The sequence below is a fragment of the Eulemur rufifrons genome, chromosome 7 (assembly GCF_041146395.1).
Source record: "Eulemur rufifrons isolate Redbay chromosome 7, OSU_ERuf_1, whole genome shotgun sequence".
Taxonomy (NCBI): Eukaryota; Metazoa; Chordata; class Mammalia; order Primates; family Lemuridae; genus Eulemur; species Eulemur rufifrons.
Genome location: NC_090989.1, coordinates 256,927,457 through 256,947,190, shown reverse-complemented (window position 1 = coordinate 256,947,190; position 19,734 = coordinate 256,927,457). Strand labels below are relative to the sequence as shown.

Genomic DNA, 19,734 nt, shown 5'->3' with positions numbered 1-19,734 from the left:
CCACAAAGCCTGCCCCTCCTTTTCCAAACAGAGTTTAATCCCTCCATTCTTTGTGCCCTCATATCACTTTATTCATTCCTCTTTTAGGGTACTTACCGTGTTTTACTTGCTTTAGGTATCTGGATTCGTTAGCCTCAATGGTTTACAAGGACAGAGTCTATTAACGTATAAGTCTAGTATTTTTCTATGTACCGCTCTGGCACTCAACACACGACAGGCATTCAGTCAAACGTATGTTGGATGAATAAATTTATTGCATGTTTCCTTACTTAGGCACCTCTCAGCAACATAATAAATGACAAATGAATTCAGTAAGCTTTACAGAATTTGCAGAAATTCTCACCTTTGGGCCTTTTCTTCTGTGGACGGTTGCTAACAGCAAGTGTTTAACAATAAAATGGAAACATTTTTAGGGTATTTAATTAATGAAACCCAAGTAAATATCCTTTTAGTAATCTTAATACAAGGAAATCTCAAATACTCAAGAAGTATATGGAAAATACTGATGAATCTCTTTCTCAGATATTTATTAGTGAAGTTTTTCACAGGAGCTGGACAATAGTCCATTCGAGGCTGGAGTATTTATGCTGCTGAAGAAGAGTCCTGATGCTTTGGCTATCAGATGTGCAGATGACAAGACTGACACTGCTTTGAAGGTTAAGAAACTGAACATAATTTTTTCTGGTGGAATGAAGCTTTCTCAAGGAAACAAGTTTTAGGCTTGTTCAAGAGCTTAAACAAATCTCAGCTGACTAGTTTTGTAAAATTAAGCATTACAGAAATTAGATCTGAAAAATGTAAACATAGTTTATTACCAGTTTGTACCTTCACCATAGAAAAACCTTAAAATCATTCTTATGGAATGTATGATTCTCATTGGCATTGTCAGATGATGAGTAGTGAGTTTGAGGAGATAAACCTGGGGCCAGAATATAGAAGGCTGTGAATGCCAATCTAAGGGATTTGAGCTTTATTTGGTATTCAATGGCAGCTTGGTTCTTGTGGCAGTAATGTGAGGAACTGAGCCACCTAAAGTTGGGGAAGATCACGTGTGGGGTGTGAGGTAATAGTCTTTTACTAGGGTGATGGCCATGAATACGTTTAGAAATGGATGCAACTAACATTTAAAGAATTGACAGAACTAGGGTAGATACTAAGAATGGAGGGAGTCTAGCTGGTGACCCCTAAGGTTGTGGGATCCCTGGCTGGACAGGGAGAAGGCAGCTGTCCCCGATTAAAAGCTTACTATAAGAAACAAAGCCCAAACTAGAACTCTGATCTCAGGATTCCCCCTCCAATTCTTCCCACTGTAACTATTGCCTCATCTGGATCTTAGAGCTGATCTGAAAGACCACAAGCCTCAGCGGACAACTTGATATGACATAACATTCAGTTAAATTACTTTCAGAATTCTTTTTTCTTAGACCCTGGTTATAATCCTACCTCTTAGGCTAACTAGCTTTGTAATCTTGAGCAAATCATTTGCCTTTGATACCTTTTATGTTTTTATTTCAATTTATTTCTTTCACTAATATTGCACATTTGTATTTCTTGTCTCCCACAATAAACTAATTTCTTTGAAGGTAGATACATACTATCTGGATATTTTTCCCTTATTTATAATACTGAAGAAGTTTCTTTGTAAAAGGGTGTCAAATTAACGTAAAAGTGAGAACCACCTGTTAAAAACAAAATAAATTGTTAATAAAAAACACAGAACCTAAACTTTTTATATTAATTTAGGCTAGAGGGGAAGCTCCTCTTCTGCCTTTTATTAGGCTTCTAATTACTTAGGAACGTTAGCTAATATTAGTAAGTACTTACGAGCCACAGCCGTTCTACTTTATGACAAGAAAAGGTCCCATTTCATAGGAGAACCTTCCCCCAGGCTTTCCTTAATCCTTCCTAGCAAGATTTCATGTAGCAGCAATGAAAGGCAAAAGGGACCCTGAGAAACACCTTTCATTTTTGAAGTTAACACAAAGAATGGTTTGGTTTCTGTATTTTCACAGGAGAAAAATATTGTATGCTATATATTTATATTCCATGTTTCCTCAACTTCTTGTGATTGATATTAGCAGTATTTAGGCCTCACTCCTGTGTTAACAACTTGCAGCACTGCAGGGCAGGCAGGCAGGCAGGCAGGCAGGTAGCCCACAGAGGAAAATTTTTGGAATCACAGTATTCTCCCTATATAGCACTCAGTTTCAGTTTAACCTCAAAGTTTTTGTTCCAGGAACTCTGGCCAGTTCTAGGAAGCACCAGCATACTCCTTTTAAGCCAGCAGAAGAAAAGCAGAACTAAGGAGGGAAGACGAGGAGATGTCATAGGACAAGGGAGGATAGTAGACTAATAAAAATGGAGATGGCTTTTCTTATGTGGTTTGCAAAATGTCTTTGGGGGCAATTCCAAAAGAAAAGTTTTAAAAATGGTCTAAGTGATACTAGCATCACTACAGTAAGTACGTGGCTTCCCAAGGGTATCATTTTAAAGGATAATAATAATTTGATTCTATATGATAAATTTGTCTTAAAAAGCATTAAAGTTTATTTTTAAATTATATTAAAAGCATTGTTTAAACCATGGTTATAACCAATGAATATGAGAACATATGTAGGATGTGTGGGTGGGATTGAAACACTTTTAATTTTATAGTCTAAGGACCAAATTCAGCACTATGCACTTCTGCATCAGCCACCATTAACAATGTGGAGGCTGCTGGACACTTGGTGAGGAATCAGAGGTCTTAAAAAAAAGTGCCAAATGAGTGGCACATGTAGTTTCAAAGCCTGTTTGGGCAAAGCGGAACAGATGACCCATCTTAATTTTATGTAGAGAGGTAGCACAGCATGAGAGTAACAGAATACTTTTTGTAGCTCAACAGACCTAGTTAACATCCTGGCTTCACCCCTTTGTAGCTGAATAACCCCCTCAAATTATTTAATTCCACTGAGGCTCAGTTTCCTTATAAAATGCTGGATGAAGTACCTGGCAAACAGAAGGTATCTACTAAATATCAGATCCTCTGTGAGGGTAGGTTTTTCAAACTAAGGGTCACAACCCATTGGCAGATTATTAAATCAATTTAGTGGGTTTTGCAACTGGCATATTTTAAGAACTGAAAAAAAAAAAACGAAAAAAAAAATCAGAATGCACTGCACGTAATGGTATGTATTGTTTCATTATGCATACTGAGGTTTGATATGAATGTATTTTTTACTGTGGGTTATAGCCAAAAAGCTTCAAAGTCTCTGCTCTACAGAGAAATTCTGATTATTATATCAAAAAATTTCTTAGGAGTGCTGCCTTCATCCAAATGAGCCCCTATAAATTTTAAGACCTTAATCAACATTCATTTTCCTTCTAACTTCTTACAGCAAAAATAAGACATGAATCAGAAGATAAATTTGATCTGATACTGCAGGACATTAAATTTAATTTTAAGATTGGTTTCTGTGTCATACTGACTAATTTATACTTTATAAACACTATATTTCATTTAGAGTTGATTAAACACTTCTAGCAATTTCTATAAAAAAGTTGGCTATTAGGTTCTATTATGGGAAAAGAGACACAATTTCTAAATAATCTCAAGTTATAAAACTTTTTTTTTTTTTGGAGACAGTGTTTTGCTCTGTCTCCCTGGCTAGAGTGCACTGCTGTCATCCTAGCTCACTGCAACCTCAAACTCCTGGACTCAAGTGATCCTCCTGCCTCAGTCTCCCAAGTAGCTGGGACTACAGGCACACGACACCACGTCTGGCTAATTTTTCTATTTTTTGTAGAGACGGGGGTCTTGTTCTTGCTCAGGCTGATCTCGAACTTCTGAGCTCAAGCGATCCTCTTGCCTCAGCTGCCCAGAGTGCTAGGATTATGGGCACGAGCCACGGTGCCCAGCCAAGTTATAAAACTTTTCAAAAGGACTGTAACTTGCCTAAATGTGAAGAATGCTAAAGTTAATATTCCAATCCTGATGGGCAGTAAGAGTCAAAGGTTTGTAAGAGTACATACACACACTGGTGTTCCACACTGGCTTAGTAAAATATGAGAAGTCCTCAAAAATATGAGCTTCAAGTACAAGCCTCCCTCTCCTTCAGGTCCTTCTGTAGACCAGCCTTACATTATAATGAGTCCCCAGTGCTGCAGCTAAGATGGTGGGCTGAAAGGGTAGCCAATTTGGGGTTGGCAGAGTGGGGTAATATGCAGTAATGGAGAAGGGTAAAATACTGGAAGTTACGGAATTAAATGATGAATCTTGGTATCTTAAACTTATTTTTAGCTGACAAGGCAGGACTATCTATATCAGAATCACCCTGGAACTCAGGTTTAGGAATCTTGTTTTAGGTAGGCACCTGAGTTCTGATCCTCATTCAGGTTTGAACACCCTGTGTTAAAGGGACAGCAAGGACCAGAAAATGGAAAAAAAGACACAATTCAAAAGTAATTATCCCAACTTTACAAATATCCAATATGAGATACTGTTTCAGAATCTGACACCTATTCAAAGTATTTCCTCCTTGGTATTATATTAAAGACATAGGTCAGCAGATAGTAATATTTGGTACTCCCTAGTTATTTAATGATAAATGGTGCTTTGTCTCATTGGAATTCATTGGCAAGATTCAAAAAGTATGAAAGAGAAAAGTCTCTTTAGATTCGACACAGAAGTGAAAGGTAGCAATCAATAAAAGTTATTAAAAGTAAACTCAGAAAGACAGAAGCTAAGTGATAAACCATTCAACCCCCTGATGAACGCTGGCTCCTGACAGAGACAGTTTACACCTTCTGGGGTGCAGGTGCCAATTGCTGTCCTCAGAAAGGAGTAAAGAGTAAGGCAAAAAGTGGTTCCTTCCTATTTCAAAAGAGTTGAGGTACAGGAGGAGGCTGCCTGTATTCTTAATTTCTTTTTCCTAAATTTAAAGCCTTTTTGCAATTTGAGATAGACGTGGGGTTGGGCTGGACCAGGCTTGCTGTCAGTGTTAAATGTTGGGATTTGCACCACAAACTGTTCACTGGGTCTGAGTCTGGGCACGGGCCTTCATCCACCACCATCTAGAACATTAGAAAAGGTAAGTATAAATGCTATTCTTGGGAAGAAGTAGCAGCTGTGAAAAGCAAAAGGAAGCACAGGAGATAAAGATCCTGGGAAGAAGGATGGTAGTAACAAAAGTGAGGTAGATAGCCAGTTCTTAGCTCCCCCAAAGACCAGCTGAAAAGAAGACTCCGGGTCAGAGACCCGCCGTGCGGCAGATATATTGCCCCTCAAAATTCAAAGATGCCCCAGGAAATGGTCTCCTGTCTTGCCCCCAACCCCATTTGAGCTCAAACTCTAACAATGTTGGAAATATCTGGAAATATCTGGAAATATTCTTTTTCTTTCTTTTCTTACCTAGAGGTTACAGGAAGGGATGAACAGAGATGGGAGATAAGACAAAAAAGACTATGAGAAAAGTCCTTATTACATACGGATAGAGTTCACCCACAAACCAAAAAACTTTTCAAAATTACAAGGGAGGTACAGCAAAGGACACTAGATCTTTGAGGTGTCAGGAAACAGGTTGACAGAGCAAGCTTGGTGACTGGCTTAGTAAGTCTCCTACCACTTGAAATTCTGTGTTCTTTATTTAAAGAGAGGCAGATGAAGAGTTCAGAAAAGAAGCTACTGTCACAAATGAAGATATTTGAAAGAGAAGTTGGGCCTCTCTTTCCATTTTCTTATACTATTAATTTCTTTCACCAGAAAATATAGTTGAATCAAATTGCAACAGGGTTCACCTAATGGACTCCATTATGCAGTTCACCTGTGCTTCTTACTGGGTTCTCATTTCCCTATCTGATAACAAAGGCTCCTGAACTCCCATTCTTTTCCTTGCTAACAGGCCCAAATAATCTATAAATACACCTTAAAGTCTCTAATTCAGGGTTGTGGAAGCAACTATTCCACCATAATCCAACACTTCTACACATCTCAAGACCTTATCTGAGTCATAGGTTCAATTCTCACATTTTCAGGCAGAAAATTTGCTCCTTGGCAGTGTTCAAACTTTGCCTGACAGACATTATACACCTTCAGCCCAGGATCCTCAATCTCTAACATCTCCATTAACACTCCAGCAAACAACAAAATATATCCACTTATCACAGTTCAATCCCACTTGAGCATTTACAGCCACTCTCTTGATATACTTGTGTTCCAAAAGCTGACTGAGTGTCCAACAGCAGCAAAGGTCCTCATTAGAATAGACATGTTGGCACCAATAATACCAAAGTTTGGTTTTTAACTACATTTTTTGTCAGTTTGGCTGGGAAGATCTGGACAGCTGGAAGTGAGCTTCTCCATCATTTTCTGTTTCCTTCTTTGTATCAATTTTCCACCTGTGAAGCCCAAAACCCCACCACCAAGTGCAGCTGCAATTCCTGCCACTTTGAAGCCTGCAAGGAGGCCAATAGGACCCCCCACCGCTCCTCCGATGAGTGCACCTGCCACAGGCAGAGCTGCCAGCTTGTATTTTGCAGCCTGTAAAAAAAAAAAAATTCAATTTAGAAATTGAGTTGAGAATATCTGCCTGTGGTGATGTGCATTTTCCTCTCATTACTCCTGGCAATGCCTCTTTAACTCTTGGTACATAATTAACCCTAGAGATTGTACTTGGTGGGGGGGAGAGAAGGTATTCCACAGGTACTGCAATTGCTCCAGATCTCAGAACTTAGAGAACTGAGCTACGAAGAGTGGACTGCTACAAATTGATTTTACTTGCAAAACAATCAATCCACTAACTATCTAGCTGGTTTAAACAGTTTCAGCAGCCACAGATCCCCCCAAAGCTTTTATGTTGCACAGAGATTATTCTGTGCTTTGTGCCTGGGGTTAAAAGCAACATCCTATGGAAAATAGATGGTCCCACTCCATGTGTGCTGTCGCATACTTACACTTTTGCCCTCACTGGATTCTTGCAACTCTCTCTCATTCCTCTCTGAACCTCTGCAAATATTCCCTTGTCACACCAAATGCCTTATAGTGGGCTATAGCCTATTCTCTCTTTGAGGAAATTTCTCTCCTGATAGAATGAATCTTGGAGTAGAATATTACGATCATTGATTTCTTGCACTACCTATGTGTCATTTCTTCCTTATTTCCTTAATTGCTGGTTCCCTCAACATTGAAGAGAGCAGATCAATCGGGTTAATACTAGAGATTCCTGCGAGCCAGAGTACCATTGATTTGTCAGCAGGAGCAGAATCTTACCTTCCCCAAGTTTTTGGTTCCCTCTTCAACATTCACAGCAGCACTGTTGACATGGTCTGCAATGCTGTCAATCTTCTCCTGCTGAGACTAGATGCAAAGGAATTATGAGTGAGCGTGCCTGCTGGGGAGCGGCAGGGAGCCAACACACACTATTTTAATTCCTATAATCAGGGCCCCGGGTATTGCAGCCTTGCCATCTTAATAGTGGTTCATTAATAGCATCTGATAAACCAGGTCGAAAGGACAAATTCACTTTCATGAAAAAAAGGGGGGACTTAATTATTAGGTAATAAAAGGGTGGCAACTTTATAGCAAAAAGCATCTCACACTAAAATTCATTCAAACGTACAAACATGTTATTCTCCAAATGAATCTACTTTCCAGGAGAAAAAAATCTAAATAAGCATTTACACATCATGTTGGGTTTGGTGGAAAAAAACAAAAACAAAATCAAACCAAAAACCCCACCCCTCTAACTTATCTTCTTTGAAGATTCAGTTTAAAATAGTCAAATTTACCTTAGGAGTAAAATGCCCTTGATCCAATAAATATAAATTGTTACATTTTAGGAATAAGACTACAATATGGTTTGATCTATTATGAAAATCTTTCCACTTGTGATATATGGTAGGGAGCAGTGAATGAATTTACGGTTCTGTGTTTTATACCTGTGTATTTTAATACATTTTAAAGTCATGACAAGTTAAAATGTTTCAGGTCAAATATATTAATAGAGCTTTCTATGTAATATGGCAACACCTGTGCTGGCACAACAGAAACTGTGACTCAGAATCTCTGAGTAGAAGGAATGTTGAGGTCATCAGGTGCAATTCTCTCTGATGTGTGAAGCCCCACTATGACATTTCTGACAAGCAGTTACTAACCCTCTGCTCAAAGAACTCATTACTTGCCACAGGAACACACTCTCATTTTTAAGTAAACTTTAGATAGAATTTATATACAATAATATGTATTCATTTTAACAGTATGGTACCATGAGTTTTAACAAATGTATAAACCCATGTAAATAACCATCACAATCATTATGTATACTACTTTAGTTTTGTTTTTTTAATTTTCAGAAAAAAGAGGAGAATCTCTTTTTGATCCCAGATAAATGCCACCTTCTACAATGAGTGTGATATAATTCAACTTTAATACTGAAGTATTTGATTGCCCTTATGTAATTAGCCTACTCATTTATATCGAGGCAGACATAAATAACACTCTTCTAATTCCAACTATCATTTCATGTGGGAACATGAAGCCCAAACAACACAGCTGATTTTTTCCCCACAGTGGTTTCGTATTAGCATATAGACATTCCTTCCCATCTCATATACCAAATATGTACCTTTTCATTGTTAGGCCTTTTGTGGTATCTTTTCATTCTAATATTTTCCATCACTATCTTGACATCTCCTAAGACAATCCCTAAAAACCTCCCTTGTCACTTTTCCTTTGAGTGTCTTTGTCAGAGACAAGTACAATAATGGTTCTCAAACTCGAGCATGCGAGGCTCGCTTTGGAGGGAGCCAATCACCTGAGAGCTGCTTAAAACACAATTGCTGGGCCCCACCTCCAGCTTCCAGCTTCTAAGTCAGTAGGCCTGAGGTGAAGCTTTAGAATTTGCATTCCTAATAATTTTCAGATGATAATGATACTGCGAGTACATAATTCTCACAAGAACCACTATTATATATGATAAGATTAAGGGCACAACCTTTGGTCAGATATTCTGTGTTCAAATCCTAGCACGGCCACAATGTGCCCTTGAACAAATTACTCAAGTTCTCTGGGTGTCAGTATTCACATTTGTCAAATGGGGATAATGATACTTATATGTTCATAGAGTTGAAATGAGGCTAAAATGAGATGTCAACACAGTATGAGGGGAAAAATAAAACAACTCATCCTGATATCCCCAAGAAAGGGTTAACTCTCAGCTTTCTATCAAAAAATATATTAAACTTTTCCCTATGATGCTTGGAAATTCTAGGACACTAAAACATTAGATCTTTCCTAGCATTCATTCATTCATTCATTCAATTTTTATTTTCCTTAGACAGTAAAACTTCTTTAATTCAGCTTTCTTTTTCTGACCCATAGAAGCAAAAGTGTCAACACTAATATAACATCCAACTTGTCTGGATTTCTGACACTCTATCATTTCTATTTGGAATACCCCTAACACTTTCTACTCTTGCCTGAAACAGTCTATGCTAGCAGATAAATCACAGGCTTGAAACTCTACCATCAACCTTCATATCTTGGTGAGTTGAGGGGTAAAGGAAAGATAGACAATGTGTTTCCCTTCCCTCAGCCCAAAAATAATTCCAGAAAGAGGGAGGAGCCTGCCTGGATTATTTCCATTTACATATCCCAAGTATAATCTCAAGGCCTCAGGGAAATATTTTTTAATACTACTTCCTAAAAAGGTTGAATTTATGGCTCTATGACTCTTTTTTTAAGTTAAAGTGAAATTTTAAAATAATTTTAATATTTTTTTTCCACAAAAATCCTTTGCAATAATTGGAGAAAAGGCCATAAGAAGAAACCAATCCTGGGATCACTGATTATTTGACCTAAAATGCCCGCCACCGCCCCGCCCCCCCCCGCCCCCCCATCACTGTAATCACTGGCACTAGATGAGGCCCAGCTCACCCTGGGGAGTAGCCCATGTCTGTGAGTACTTATTCACTGACGTCAGGAAGGTTGCTTAAATATGGGGCTGGGCCATGGGGATAAGGCAGAGAGCAGACAGCCCCTATCCTAGGATCAACAGTCATCCCTCAGTTTTGCAGATCTGCCTTCCTCTTCCCCTTATTTTGCATGGCTGGATTCCTCTTCAAACTCTGTTTCTTGAGTAAGGAGGACTCAATGACACCCACAAAGACTATGGTCAAGCAGCAAACTGGTGTACAGAGTTGTTAATCACTAACAGTAGAATGCCACACTGGACTCCATTCAGAGCTGACCCAGGTTATCACTTGCTCTGGGTCCTTGACTCTTTATGTTGGGCCAAACCATCCATATACAACCTTGCCCCCGGCTATGAAGCCAAGCTCCTAACAACAATGGAGGCTCATCCCATCTACCAACCTCCCCTTTTGTCCCTGATTTGCTCATGTTTGTCTTCATCTGCCTAGCCCCCCACATATGATAATCTTCAAAATCTCTGACATTTTATAGTTTGGCACCCCATATATGTTCTTGGCACCCCATATATGTTCTCAGCACCCCTTTAAAAATGAGCTAAACCATTTATGAGACAGTGCAGTGTTTCTCAAACTAGAGTAATGAATAGACCCTTTTTTAAAGAAAAAAATTCTCAAAAGACTGTCTATACATTTTAAGAAATATTGAATTAGGTCCCCCTATTGAACTGAAAATAACTGAAATCTTGATAAGCAGTTATAGGAGCATGTAAGTTTTTGAAGAAAATGTGATTTTGCTGGGCATGGTGGCTAATGCCTGTAATCTCAGCACTTAGGGAGGCTGAGGTGGGAGGATCACTTGAGGCCAGGAGTTTGAGACCAGCCTGTGCAACATAGCGAGATCCCATTCCTACAAAAAATTTAAAAGTTAGCAGGACATGGTGTCATACACCTGTAAGTTCTAGCCACTTGGGAGGCCGAGGCAGGAGGATCACCTGAGGCCAGGAATTCAAGGTTATAGTGAGCTATGATCAGGCCACTGTAGTCCAGCCTGGGTGACAGAGTAAGACCCTGTCTTAAAAAAAGAAATGTGATTTATTAAGTTATTACTAAGTTAATACTTATCAAGCAGAATGCAATTTGGGCAGATGAATTAAAAACTAATGAATTGTTGTTCTCCTTGAATGCTTCTCATGGACACTTGTAGCATCTTCTATATCAAGTAATAGTAATTCATTCAACAAATTCATCTTCAAATCCATTTATATCAATAATAATGCTCTTCCTTGGAGAGTTTTGACAGTAGTTGTGCAGTTTTCTTAATGTTCTTAGAAAGATAGGAGTTTCCTTAAGAAGATAATGCCAAAACTCCAGGTATTTTCCCTTATTCCTTTCTAAATTCCAGCCAGCCTTTAAGGCTAACTTCTAGTCTTAGATCTTGACCAATTCAATTAAAATTGAGTTATCCTGCTTCTAAACTCCTATGGTATAGAACATGTACTCCTTAATCACACGCAATCATATACAGAGAAAAGCCCAGAAACAAACTTACAAACACTATAATGTATAGGCAGAGTAAAGGATTGTATTGGCCTAGAGTAGGCAATGAGCAGAGTAGATAAGTAGGATGTTGACAACAGAGGATTCAGCAGTGGGAAAGGAACTGAAGGAACTCCAGTACTAAAATGCCTAAAGGTAATAATGACGGTGGCAAAAGTAGAATTTTATGCAAGAAGCCAAAGAGGGACTCAAATAAAGAAAAAGACAAAAATAGGAATGCAGCTGGGATCAGTGGAAGGGAAGAGAACGGGAAGTAACAGACATTATCTCATTCAGCCCTCCCACCAAAAGCTCATTGTTGGCAAATAACATCCTGAAGGTCACATAGGTAATACATAGAGGGATCTAATCTAATCCATTGCAACCCTGTTTTTATGCATCCAGAGTAAAATTGGATGACAAAAGCCATAGGGAATAAGGCACAAGGTAGAAGTCAAAACAGGACCAGCAGCAAGGGTGAGATGCTGTTGAACACTGGCCCAGGGTTCTTTAAATTTCTTTTGACCAGAAATAAGGCTGGTTACAAAGTTACAAAAGAGGAGAGGGCATTTGAGCAATAAAGCTTGAAGAAAAATAGAGCAGGTGCCTAGTAGATACTAATTTATTAACATTTATTGAACTATACCTTGATCTCTCAATGACTTTATAAGTTCTTTTTATTGTGGTAAAATACATATAACATAAATTTACCATTTTAAACATTTTAAGTGTACCATTTAGTGGCATTAAGAATATTCACAATGTTGTGCAACCATTTACCACTATCTTATAGGTTCTTTTTTATACTATTTTCTATTCTTCATTGAGCTTAGCACAGTGCTTATGCACATAGAAAGTGCTCCTTAAATACATGGTTAATTTGCCTAGATACTGTCATGTCCATGTGATGATAATGACAGGATGTGGTCACTCTGGTTATGTTCCCAGGTCATTCTGTACCTAAATGGAGCTTCTGTAAGTCCTTGGCCATGTGGTCATGAGAACTCAGTCACTCTGGGAATAATAATCAGGGGTTCTCCTTTGAGCTTTTGCCTAATAGCATTCTGTCTCATGTCCTTACTCAGATTATAATAAATAGGACATTTGTATAAAGCTATGGCTGTAGCCAGAATCTTCCTACACATATCTTCATTAGATTAGGGGTTAAGAATTGCTTACATAACTTAATCAAACATGTAACTATCAAGTGGCCACGATCCCTTAATTTTCTTTTCATGTGCCTACCCCACTGGAAGGCAAATGTATTTGTCTTGAGTGAGAAAAACTTTGTACGTGTTTAATTTTTTTTAAATCAACTTTATTGAGGTATAATTTACAAACATTAAAACACATTTTAAGTGTACAGATTGATGACTTTTGGCAAATGTATATATTTATGTAACCATACATGTATAGATTTAATAAACTGCATTAGATTCAGAGATTATTACAATAACTGAAGAAATCTTGATCCTAAAACCAAAAGACATTTGGGGATTCTTGTTCTATCATTCCCTTCTGTATGCAAATATATAATAGATTGTACAGATACCTAATCCAGCAACTTCAAATATTTTGCTTCTTCTGACTTAGGGGCATCAGAAACAATTCAAACAATTTACTGCATACAATTTTAGGTATTACATTTCAAGAAAATATCCACAAACTAGAAAATAAGCAGAATAAGTAGCCAGTACTAAAAGCCTAGAAATCATATTGCAGGAGGAATACAAAGAATCATGCATTCTTAAGAGTGGAGGGTGGATGGGATAGAGTGAAGAAAGATGCTATCAGTTTCAAAACCTTGAAATACTTTTATATGGAAAAAAGACAAAACTTATTCAGTACGTGGCTCTAGAGGGCAAAAGTACCAAAGAGAAGTCATTATAGGGCTGAGTTTACATAAGGAGGAACTTCTAAAAGGTACAGCCTCCCAGTGGAATGGTTGAAGTATCAAGTGTCTCTTGTAATTGTTCAAAAAGAGCCTAAAAGACCATTTATGTGAGAAGCTGGGGCAAGAATAGAGAGATCGGGTTAGGTGGCCTCTTAAGTCCTTTCCCATTCCAATTCTTAGACTGTGTGATCTAGGAACTTCTAATTTAAAACTAGATCTCAGGGAAACCATAACTCAAAGATGGACAAACCCAAAATCATGGTTGATCAAGAACAAACCTAGACAGATATGTAAGTAGAAACAGGCTCGTGACTGTGTGGACACACATACATACATACATACATGTCTATCCACACACATACTCATATACCCTACTATCCTATAATTCCTGGGAAGGAAAAGTAAGAACAATTTAGAAAAATAATGATAGAAAATCTATTCTGTCTTTCCCACCAAATCTATTTTCTGCTCCCTAATCTGTTAACAGTGTCATCCGTACTGATCTTTCTAAAGCACAGACTGGATTATATGACTCAAACCTGTTCAAAAATCTATTTTGGCTCCTTAATGACTACAAAGTAAAGTTCAAATTCTTTAGAATGGCATTCAATGCCATCACAATCTGGCCCTCACCCTCCTTATTTGTCTGTCCATGGTACCTCATACTTTGGTTATACTGTAGCACTTGTCGTTCTGGAATGGGCCACATACTTCTCTATTCCATATCTTTGTTCAGCTGTTCTCAAATGCACCCTCTTAATCCTATCTGTGAACATTTACTCATTTTTCAAGGCACATGCAAATGCTGCCTGCCTCTGTTGAGCTATCCTTAATGTTTTCACCTCACAACCCCTGCCTCCCTTCCTTGGAATTAAATGCTTCTCCTTGGAGCTGATAATACCTTAATACCTTATTTTTGCATTTAGCCATCATACTTGAAAGCTCAGTTTTTTGGGTCCAAGCCTATTACCACTCACTGTAGAATCCCCAAAGGCAGAAGCAGGCTTCATTTATTTCTATATCCAACCTTGTCAAACCCCTAATGCCAAGCATCTAACACAGTGCCTTTTACATAACAAGTGCTCAACAAATGTTTATTGAATTGACCTAGAATTTAAGGAAAGTTAGACTTCTATCCATGGCTCAATACCAGTCTTAAAATTTATAACTTCTATTAAAATTCTAATCAAAAGCCTAGTGATTGATAAAAGCCTCTCATTCTAATAATCTAACAATTATGAGCCAAAAATAAGTATATACTCACATTTACTAGGAGAGAGAAATCAGTGACCAGTTGGTTAAGTTCAATTAAGTCCTTAAAAAGAGAAAGAGAAGAAGTTACTTATTTTTATGTTTCATACCTACCAAAAATAAAATAATTTTTAACATACCGCTTCTAAGGTTTCCCATGATTCTGCAGCATTTTGATCTCGAGGAATTTCAGGCAATGCATGTATCTGAGTCAGACTCTGAGAACTAGCTTCAGCTTCAGTAGTATGAAATGTTCCTAGATGAACATAGCCCCATGTTTAGAGTTTATCTGCTTTGTTATAAAGGAGATAGCATAAGTCAATTCCATAAAATAATTGTAATGTAAAATGCTTACTAATTAAATTCAGGCTAAAAGTAAATTGACTATTCCATAAAAAGCAGAATTATTTATCTATGGGCAGCTTTTCCCTCAAGTTAGTTAATACAATTTTTTCTTTATCTACAAAGTCATCTAAAAAATGGCTACAAATACTATCTATCAAATTGGAATAACTAGGGCTAGATATGGAAGAAATACTCAAAAGAAAACTATTCTATTTAGCCAATGTCCAGTGACAAGATATCCAGTATAAATAGGTTTAACACTTTTCATTGATAAATCCTTAAGCTTTTATTTGGCTATTCTAGTAATAAATATCAGATACAAAAGGTGTTGAAAGTAGAGAAGCAATGTGTTTTTTTGAATGAAAATGAGTCACTATTGGTAACAATAAGATTGTCACCAAACACACACTCTTACCATATGTATCTTTTTGTACATATTGTCACTATTCTCACCCATGCCTCCACTGCTGCTTCTGCTTCTTTTCTGAATCTTAAGAAGTCATCAATCCAGTAGGACTTGCCTCATTAAACACAGCTATGATGATGAATTTACACTTGAAAGTCTACCTTCAGGTCTCTTATTTCTTTTTTTTTTTTTTTTTTTTTTTTTTGTTGAGACAGAGTCTCACTTTGTTGCCCAGGCTAGAGTGAGTGCCGTGGCATCAGCTTAGCTCACAGCAACCTCAAACTCCTGGGCTCAAGCGATCCTACTGCCTCAGCCTCCCGAGTAGCTGGGACTACAGGCATGCGCTACTATGCCCGGCTAATTTTTTCTATATAGATTTTTAGGTGTCCATATAATGTCTTTCTATTTTTAGTAGAGACGGGGTCTCGCTCAGGCTGGTCTCGAACTCCTGACCTTGAGCAATCCACCCGCCTCGGCCTCCCAGAGTGCTAGGATTACAGGCGTGAGCCACCGCGCCCGGCCTATTTCTTCATATTGGTTTTACCAATCCTTCATTCATTCAGCTGACATTTATTAAATGCCTACTATATGCTAATCAGTGTGCTAAGATGCTGGGGACACAATGGTAAACTGTAAAACCAGTTCCAAGGAGGCAACATAATGTGGTGGTTAGAAGCACAGGCCTAGTCAGAAAGACCTGGGTTAGAGTCCTGATTTGCCTATTTGTTAGCTCTTTGAGTTGGGAAAGTATTTCATCTCTTTGGCTTATTTTTCTCACTTGTAAAATAAAGTGATAGTTACTTTGCATAGTATCTGGGTTATATATAAAGTACAAGTAATAAATAGTTGCTACTGCTGCTATTACTAACAGAGTTTACCATGTGACACAAACATATTAATAGTCAAGTTCAGTCAGTATAGTCTGATAAGCACTATGATACTGGTAAGTATGGAGTGCTATGTGAGCATGGAAGAGAGGTATTTACTTGAAGAGGGGAAAGTGGTCAGAGAAAGTTCTGAAACTGAAGCCTGAGGATGAACAGAAATTACTATGTAGGTGAACTGGGGCAGGGGTAGAGGGAGAAGCAAAGAGTTTTCAGGTTAGGGAAAACTGTGTGCATAGGATGTTAAGTATAGCTGACACATAGACTATGACAAGGAGAAAAGCAAAGATTGAGTTTGGAAATCTAAACTGAGATTATTCATGGCATTGTGAACTATTAATGTTAAAGAATTTTGTCTTTCTCATAAGATCAATATGTTACTGTTTAAAAGAGAGATTATTAAGAAGCTGCTATAAACATATTTTAGATTTAGAAAGGAAATTTAAATCATGTCAATCTAGAAATCAAGGATGGAGTTGAAAGGTGAGAAAATTAGAGAGTGAAAAACCAGTTGGGAGGCTTTCCAATATGTCCAATGCAAAATAATGATGATCCATTTTAGGATAGTGACAGCTGAAATGGAAAGACGAGATCTTAAGGTCTACTTTTTTCCCTTCACTTCAAGCTCAAAACACCTACCACTTACATTTTCTGAACACCCATTATGTATTATATTAGGTACCAGTGATGAAAAAGTAAACAATATAGAGTATCTGCTCTCAAAAAACTTATAATCTAGAAGAGGCAGACATACAAAGAGACAATCATAAAACAATGGGAGAGTGCCTTGATATCTATCTATATAGATAAACAGATATATAGAGTATTTTACAGGAGTTCAAAGCTGGTGGCATCTGATCCAACTTGATATTGTGTGCAGTTTATGGGAAGGTTTTCTAGAAAAGTTGATGTTACTAGGCAAAGAAGAGAGGAATATAAATTCTAGGTAGAAAAGGCAGCATGAGCAAAGGCCCTCAAGGAGGAAACAATGCAGCTAGCTTAAAATCATCCTTTTGGTGTTACCAAAGCATAAAGTAAAAGACATAGAGTTAGCAAGCGTAAGAGATTATATAGATGGTTAGGAGGGGCCTTTTAGAGCAGTTAAAGACTTTGGACGTTATCTGGCAAACAATGGAGAGCTGCTGAAGGGTTATAAGCAGGGAAATGACATGGTGACATGTGACACCTGATCTTTTCCTAAAAGTAAGCCATCATAACTCCAAATTCATATTCTCTCTCACTCAACCAAGCCTATAACTGAATGGTATTTTATAAAACTGTATTAGTATTTTACCTTCAAAGTTTGTGAACACTTTACTTCTCAAGGAAAAACTTGTTCAAATTGTTTAGGAAGGGCTTTCAGAACTGATATTGTTCTTTTAATTTTAAATCTTGGCTAGGCATGGTGGCTCACACCTATAATCCCAGCACTTTGGGAGGCCCAGATGGGAGGATTGCTTGAGGCCAGAAGTTCAGGACCAGCCCGAACAACATGGCAAAATCCTGTCTATACAAAAAATTCTAAAAATTAGCTGGCCATGGTGGTGTGTGCCTGTAGTCCTAGCTACTTGGGAGGCTGAGGCAGGAGGATTGCTTGAATCCAGGAATTCAAGGTTGCAGTGAGGTGTCACTGCACCACAGCACTCCAGCCTGGGCAACAGAGTGAGACACCATCTCTTAAAAAAAATAAACAAATAAAAATAAATATTATTTGAATATATTTCTTTAACTTGAAGAACAAAACCATCAGATATAGAGTAAGTTTTACATTACAACATTATGGCAAATATCCATCATTTTAAAAGCTCTCAATGATTTTTACAAATGTTTAAAATAGTTGTTTACCCTATACCCTAAGTTATTACCATAAAGATGTTTTCATTTTTATGTCAACCAAGACAAATAAATTACTCTGTGACCTTTCTTCCACTTAATATTCCTTAATATACTTCAATTTCTTTAATATTATTATGAATAAAGATAACTTTATTACCATTAATAGACCAAGTGTAAAGTAGAACTTTATAACCATGACCACTCTAAAAATTTTTTAAGCCATAATCTATGTACTATCAAAGGGGATTCAAATGAAGTATGTGAGGGTGTACAACAAAATGAGGAGAGATTACCATATATAAATTCTTTGTCTAAAAAATAAGGGATGGGAAATGTTTGACATTTTAAACAAACATAAAAGATTTCCCTCAGTAAAAAATAAGACATGTTTAAGTCATTTACGTCTCACTAGAAACCAAACTGCGTATGTATCTTAGTTCAAATAGAGTTTTAGAACAAAGAAGTCTGTTCTCTTCCATAGGAAACTCTGCTGTACATTTACAACTCTGAACATCACGGATCAATTCAAGGCATGACTATCAATTAAGAAAGCAAATCTTTTAATTTCTACAACTTCCATAATTCATTTATTACAGCTTACATTAAAAATCACTACCGCAGTGATCATCCTTTGACTTTGAACTTTTACAAACTGCTGTGGATGTGATGAGGAAAAAACACCAAGACAGATTATAGCTACAGGAAAAGAAGGCTGAAGAACTTTAGCCTGTCCACAGAAGTCCAAAATTATAATTGTTTCACACTACATAATCATTTCAGATAGTTCCACCCCCATACAAACAGCTGTAAGCACATAGGGCAAGTAGAATAAAGTATGTATCACTTACCACTGTTTTTCAGACTCTAGAATTCATTGTAAAACCTTATAATTGGCTATAAACTCAAAATTAAGATAGCTGGCTCACGTTAGTTGAAGTAAGAAATAAACTAAACAACATGGCTAACATGGCTATAAGACTTTTCTCTTCTATATATATCCAAATATTCTCTCCCTTTTTCTTTCTCCATACTTCATGGACAGTAATGATTCTACCAAGAATTATATAACACAATATATAAGAAATTTTTCACTAAACTTTACTACATTAGAAAAAGTTTCATTATAAATGTAAATTAATTCAAAAGCATTCCTTACATTTTTTTCAAGTTCAGGCAGTTTAAAAAATAGTAAAATTAATTTACTGATCATCTACCTACACCTATCTATCAAAATAAAATGACTTCTAAGTCATGGCTTACCTTAGCTGCTCAAAACGAAGACTTTTAAGAAAATTAAAATCAACAGAAAATACATCTTCTGAAACATATAATACAAAACTATCTACATGTTTCACAAAATTGTTCAGTATATGCATATACCTGTGATAAAAATCTAATATTTCATCAAATTCAATATGCTGGTCTGAAGTTCCCAGCAGTTTTAAGATTGGATTCTTTTGTGAATATTTGTTTAAAATGTAATAAGATTCTGTTCCTATTGGGCTGCTGAAGTGTGTGTCCTGGGAGTAAAGAAAGACAAAGATGGAGAGAAGCACGGATTCACTCTGTATGACTTGAATCACCTTTCTAAATACAAATCAGATTTATAGGCTCATCACTTCTCTTGCTGGGAAGCAATATGCTAAAAATGAAACCATACACGGGTGAAACAGAAG

General features: G+C 37.2%; 1 protein-coding gene across 1 annotated transcript in view; it reads right to left on the bottom strand.

Annotated features, from left to right (window-relative positions):
• Positions 1–3,494: 3,494 nt before the first annotated feature.
• STX17 (syntaxin 17) overlaps positions 3,495–19,734 on the bottom strand; it is a 43,242-nt gene continuing 27,002 nt past the window's right edge. The window contains exons 4-7 of the mRNA XM_069474479.1: positions 14,728–14,843; positions 14,601–14,651; positions 7,247–7,333; positions 3,495–6,517 (exon numbers count right to left, since the gene is read on the bottom strand). Coding sequence (XP_069330580.1) covers positions 6,278–6,517; positions 7,247–7,333; positions 14,601–14,651; positions 14,728–14,843 — 494 coding nt within the window. The 3' untranslated portion in view covers positions 3,495–6,277. The remainder of the gene's footprint in view (positions 6,518–7,246; positions 7,334–14,600; positions 14,652–14,727; positions 14,844–19,734) is intronic.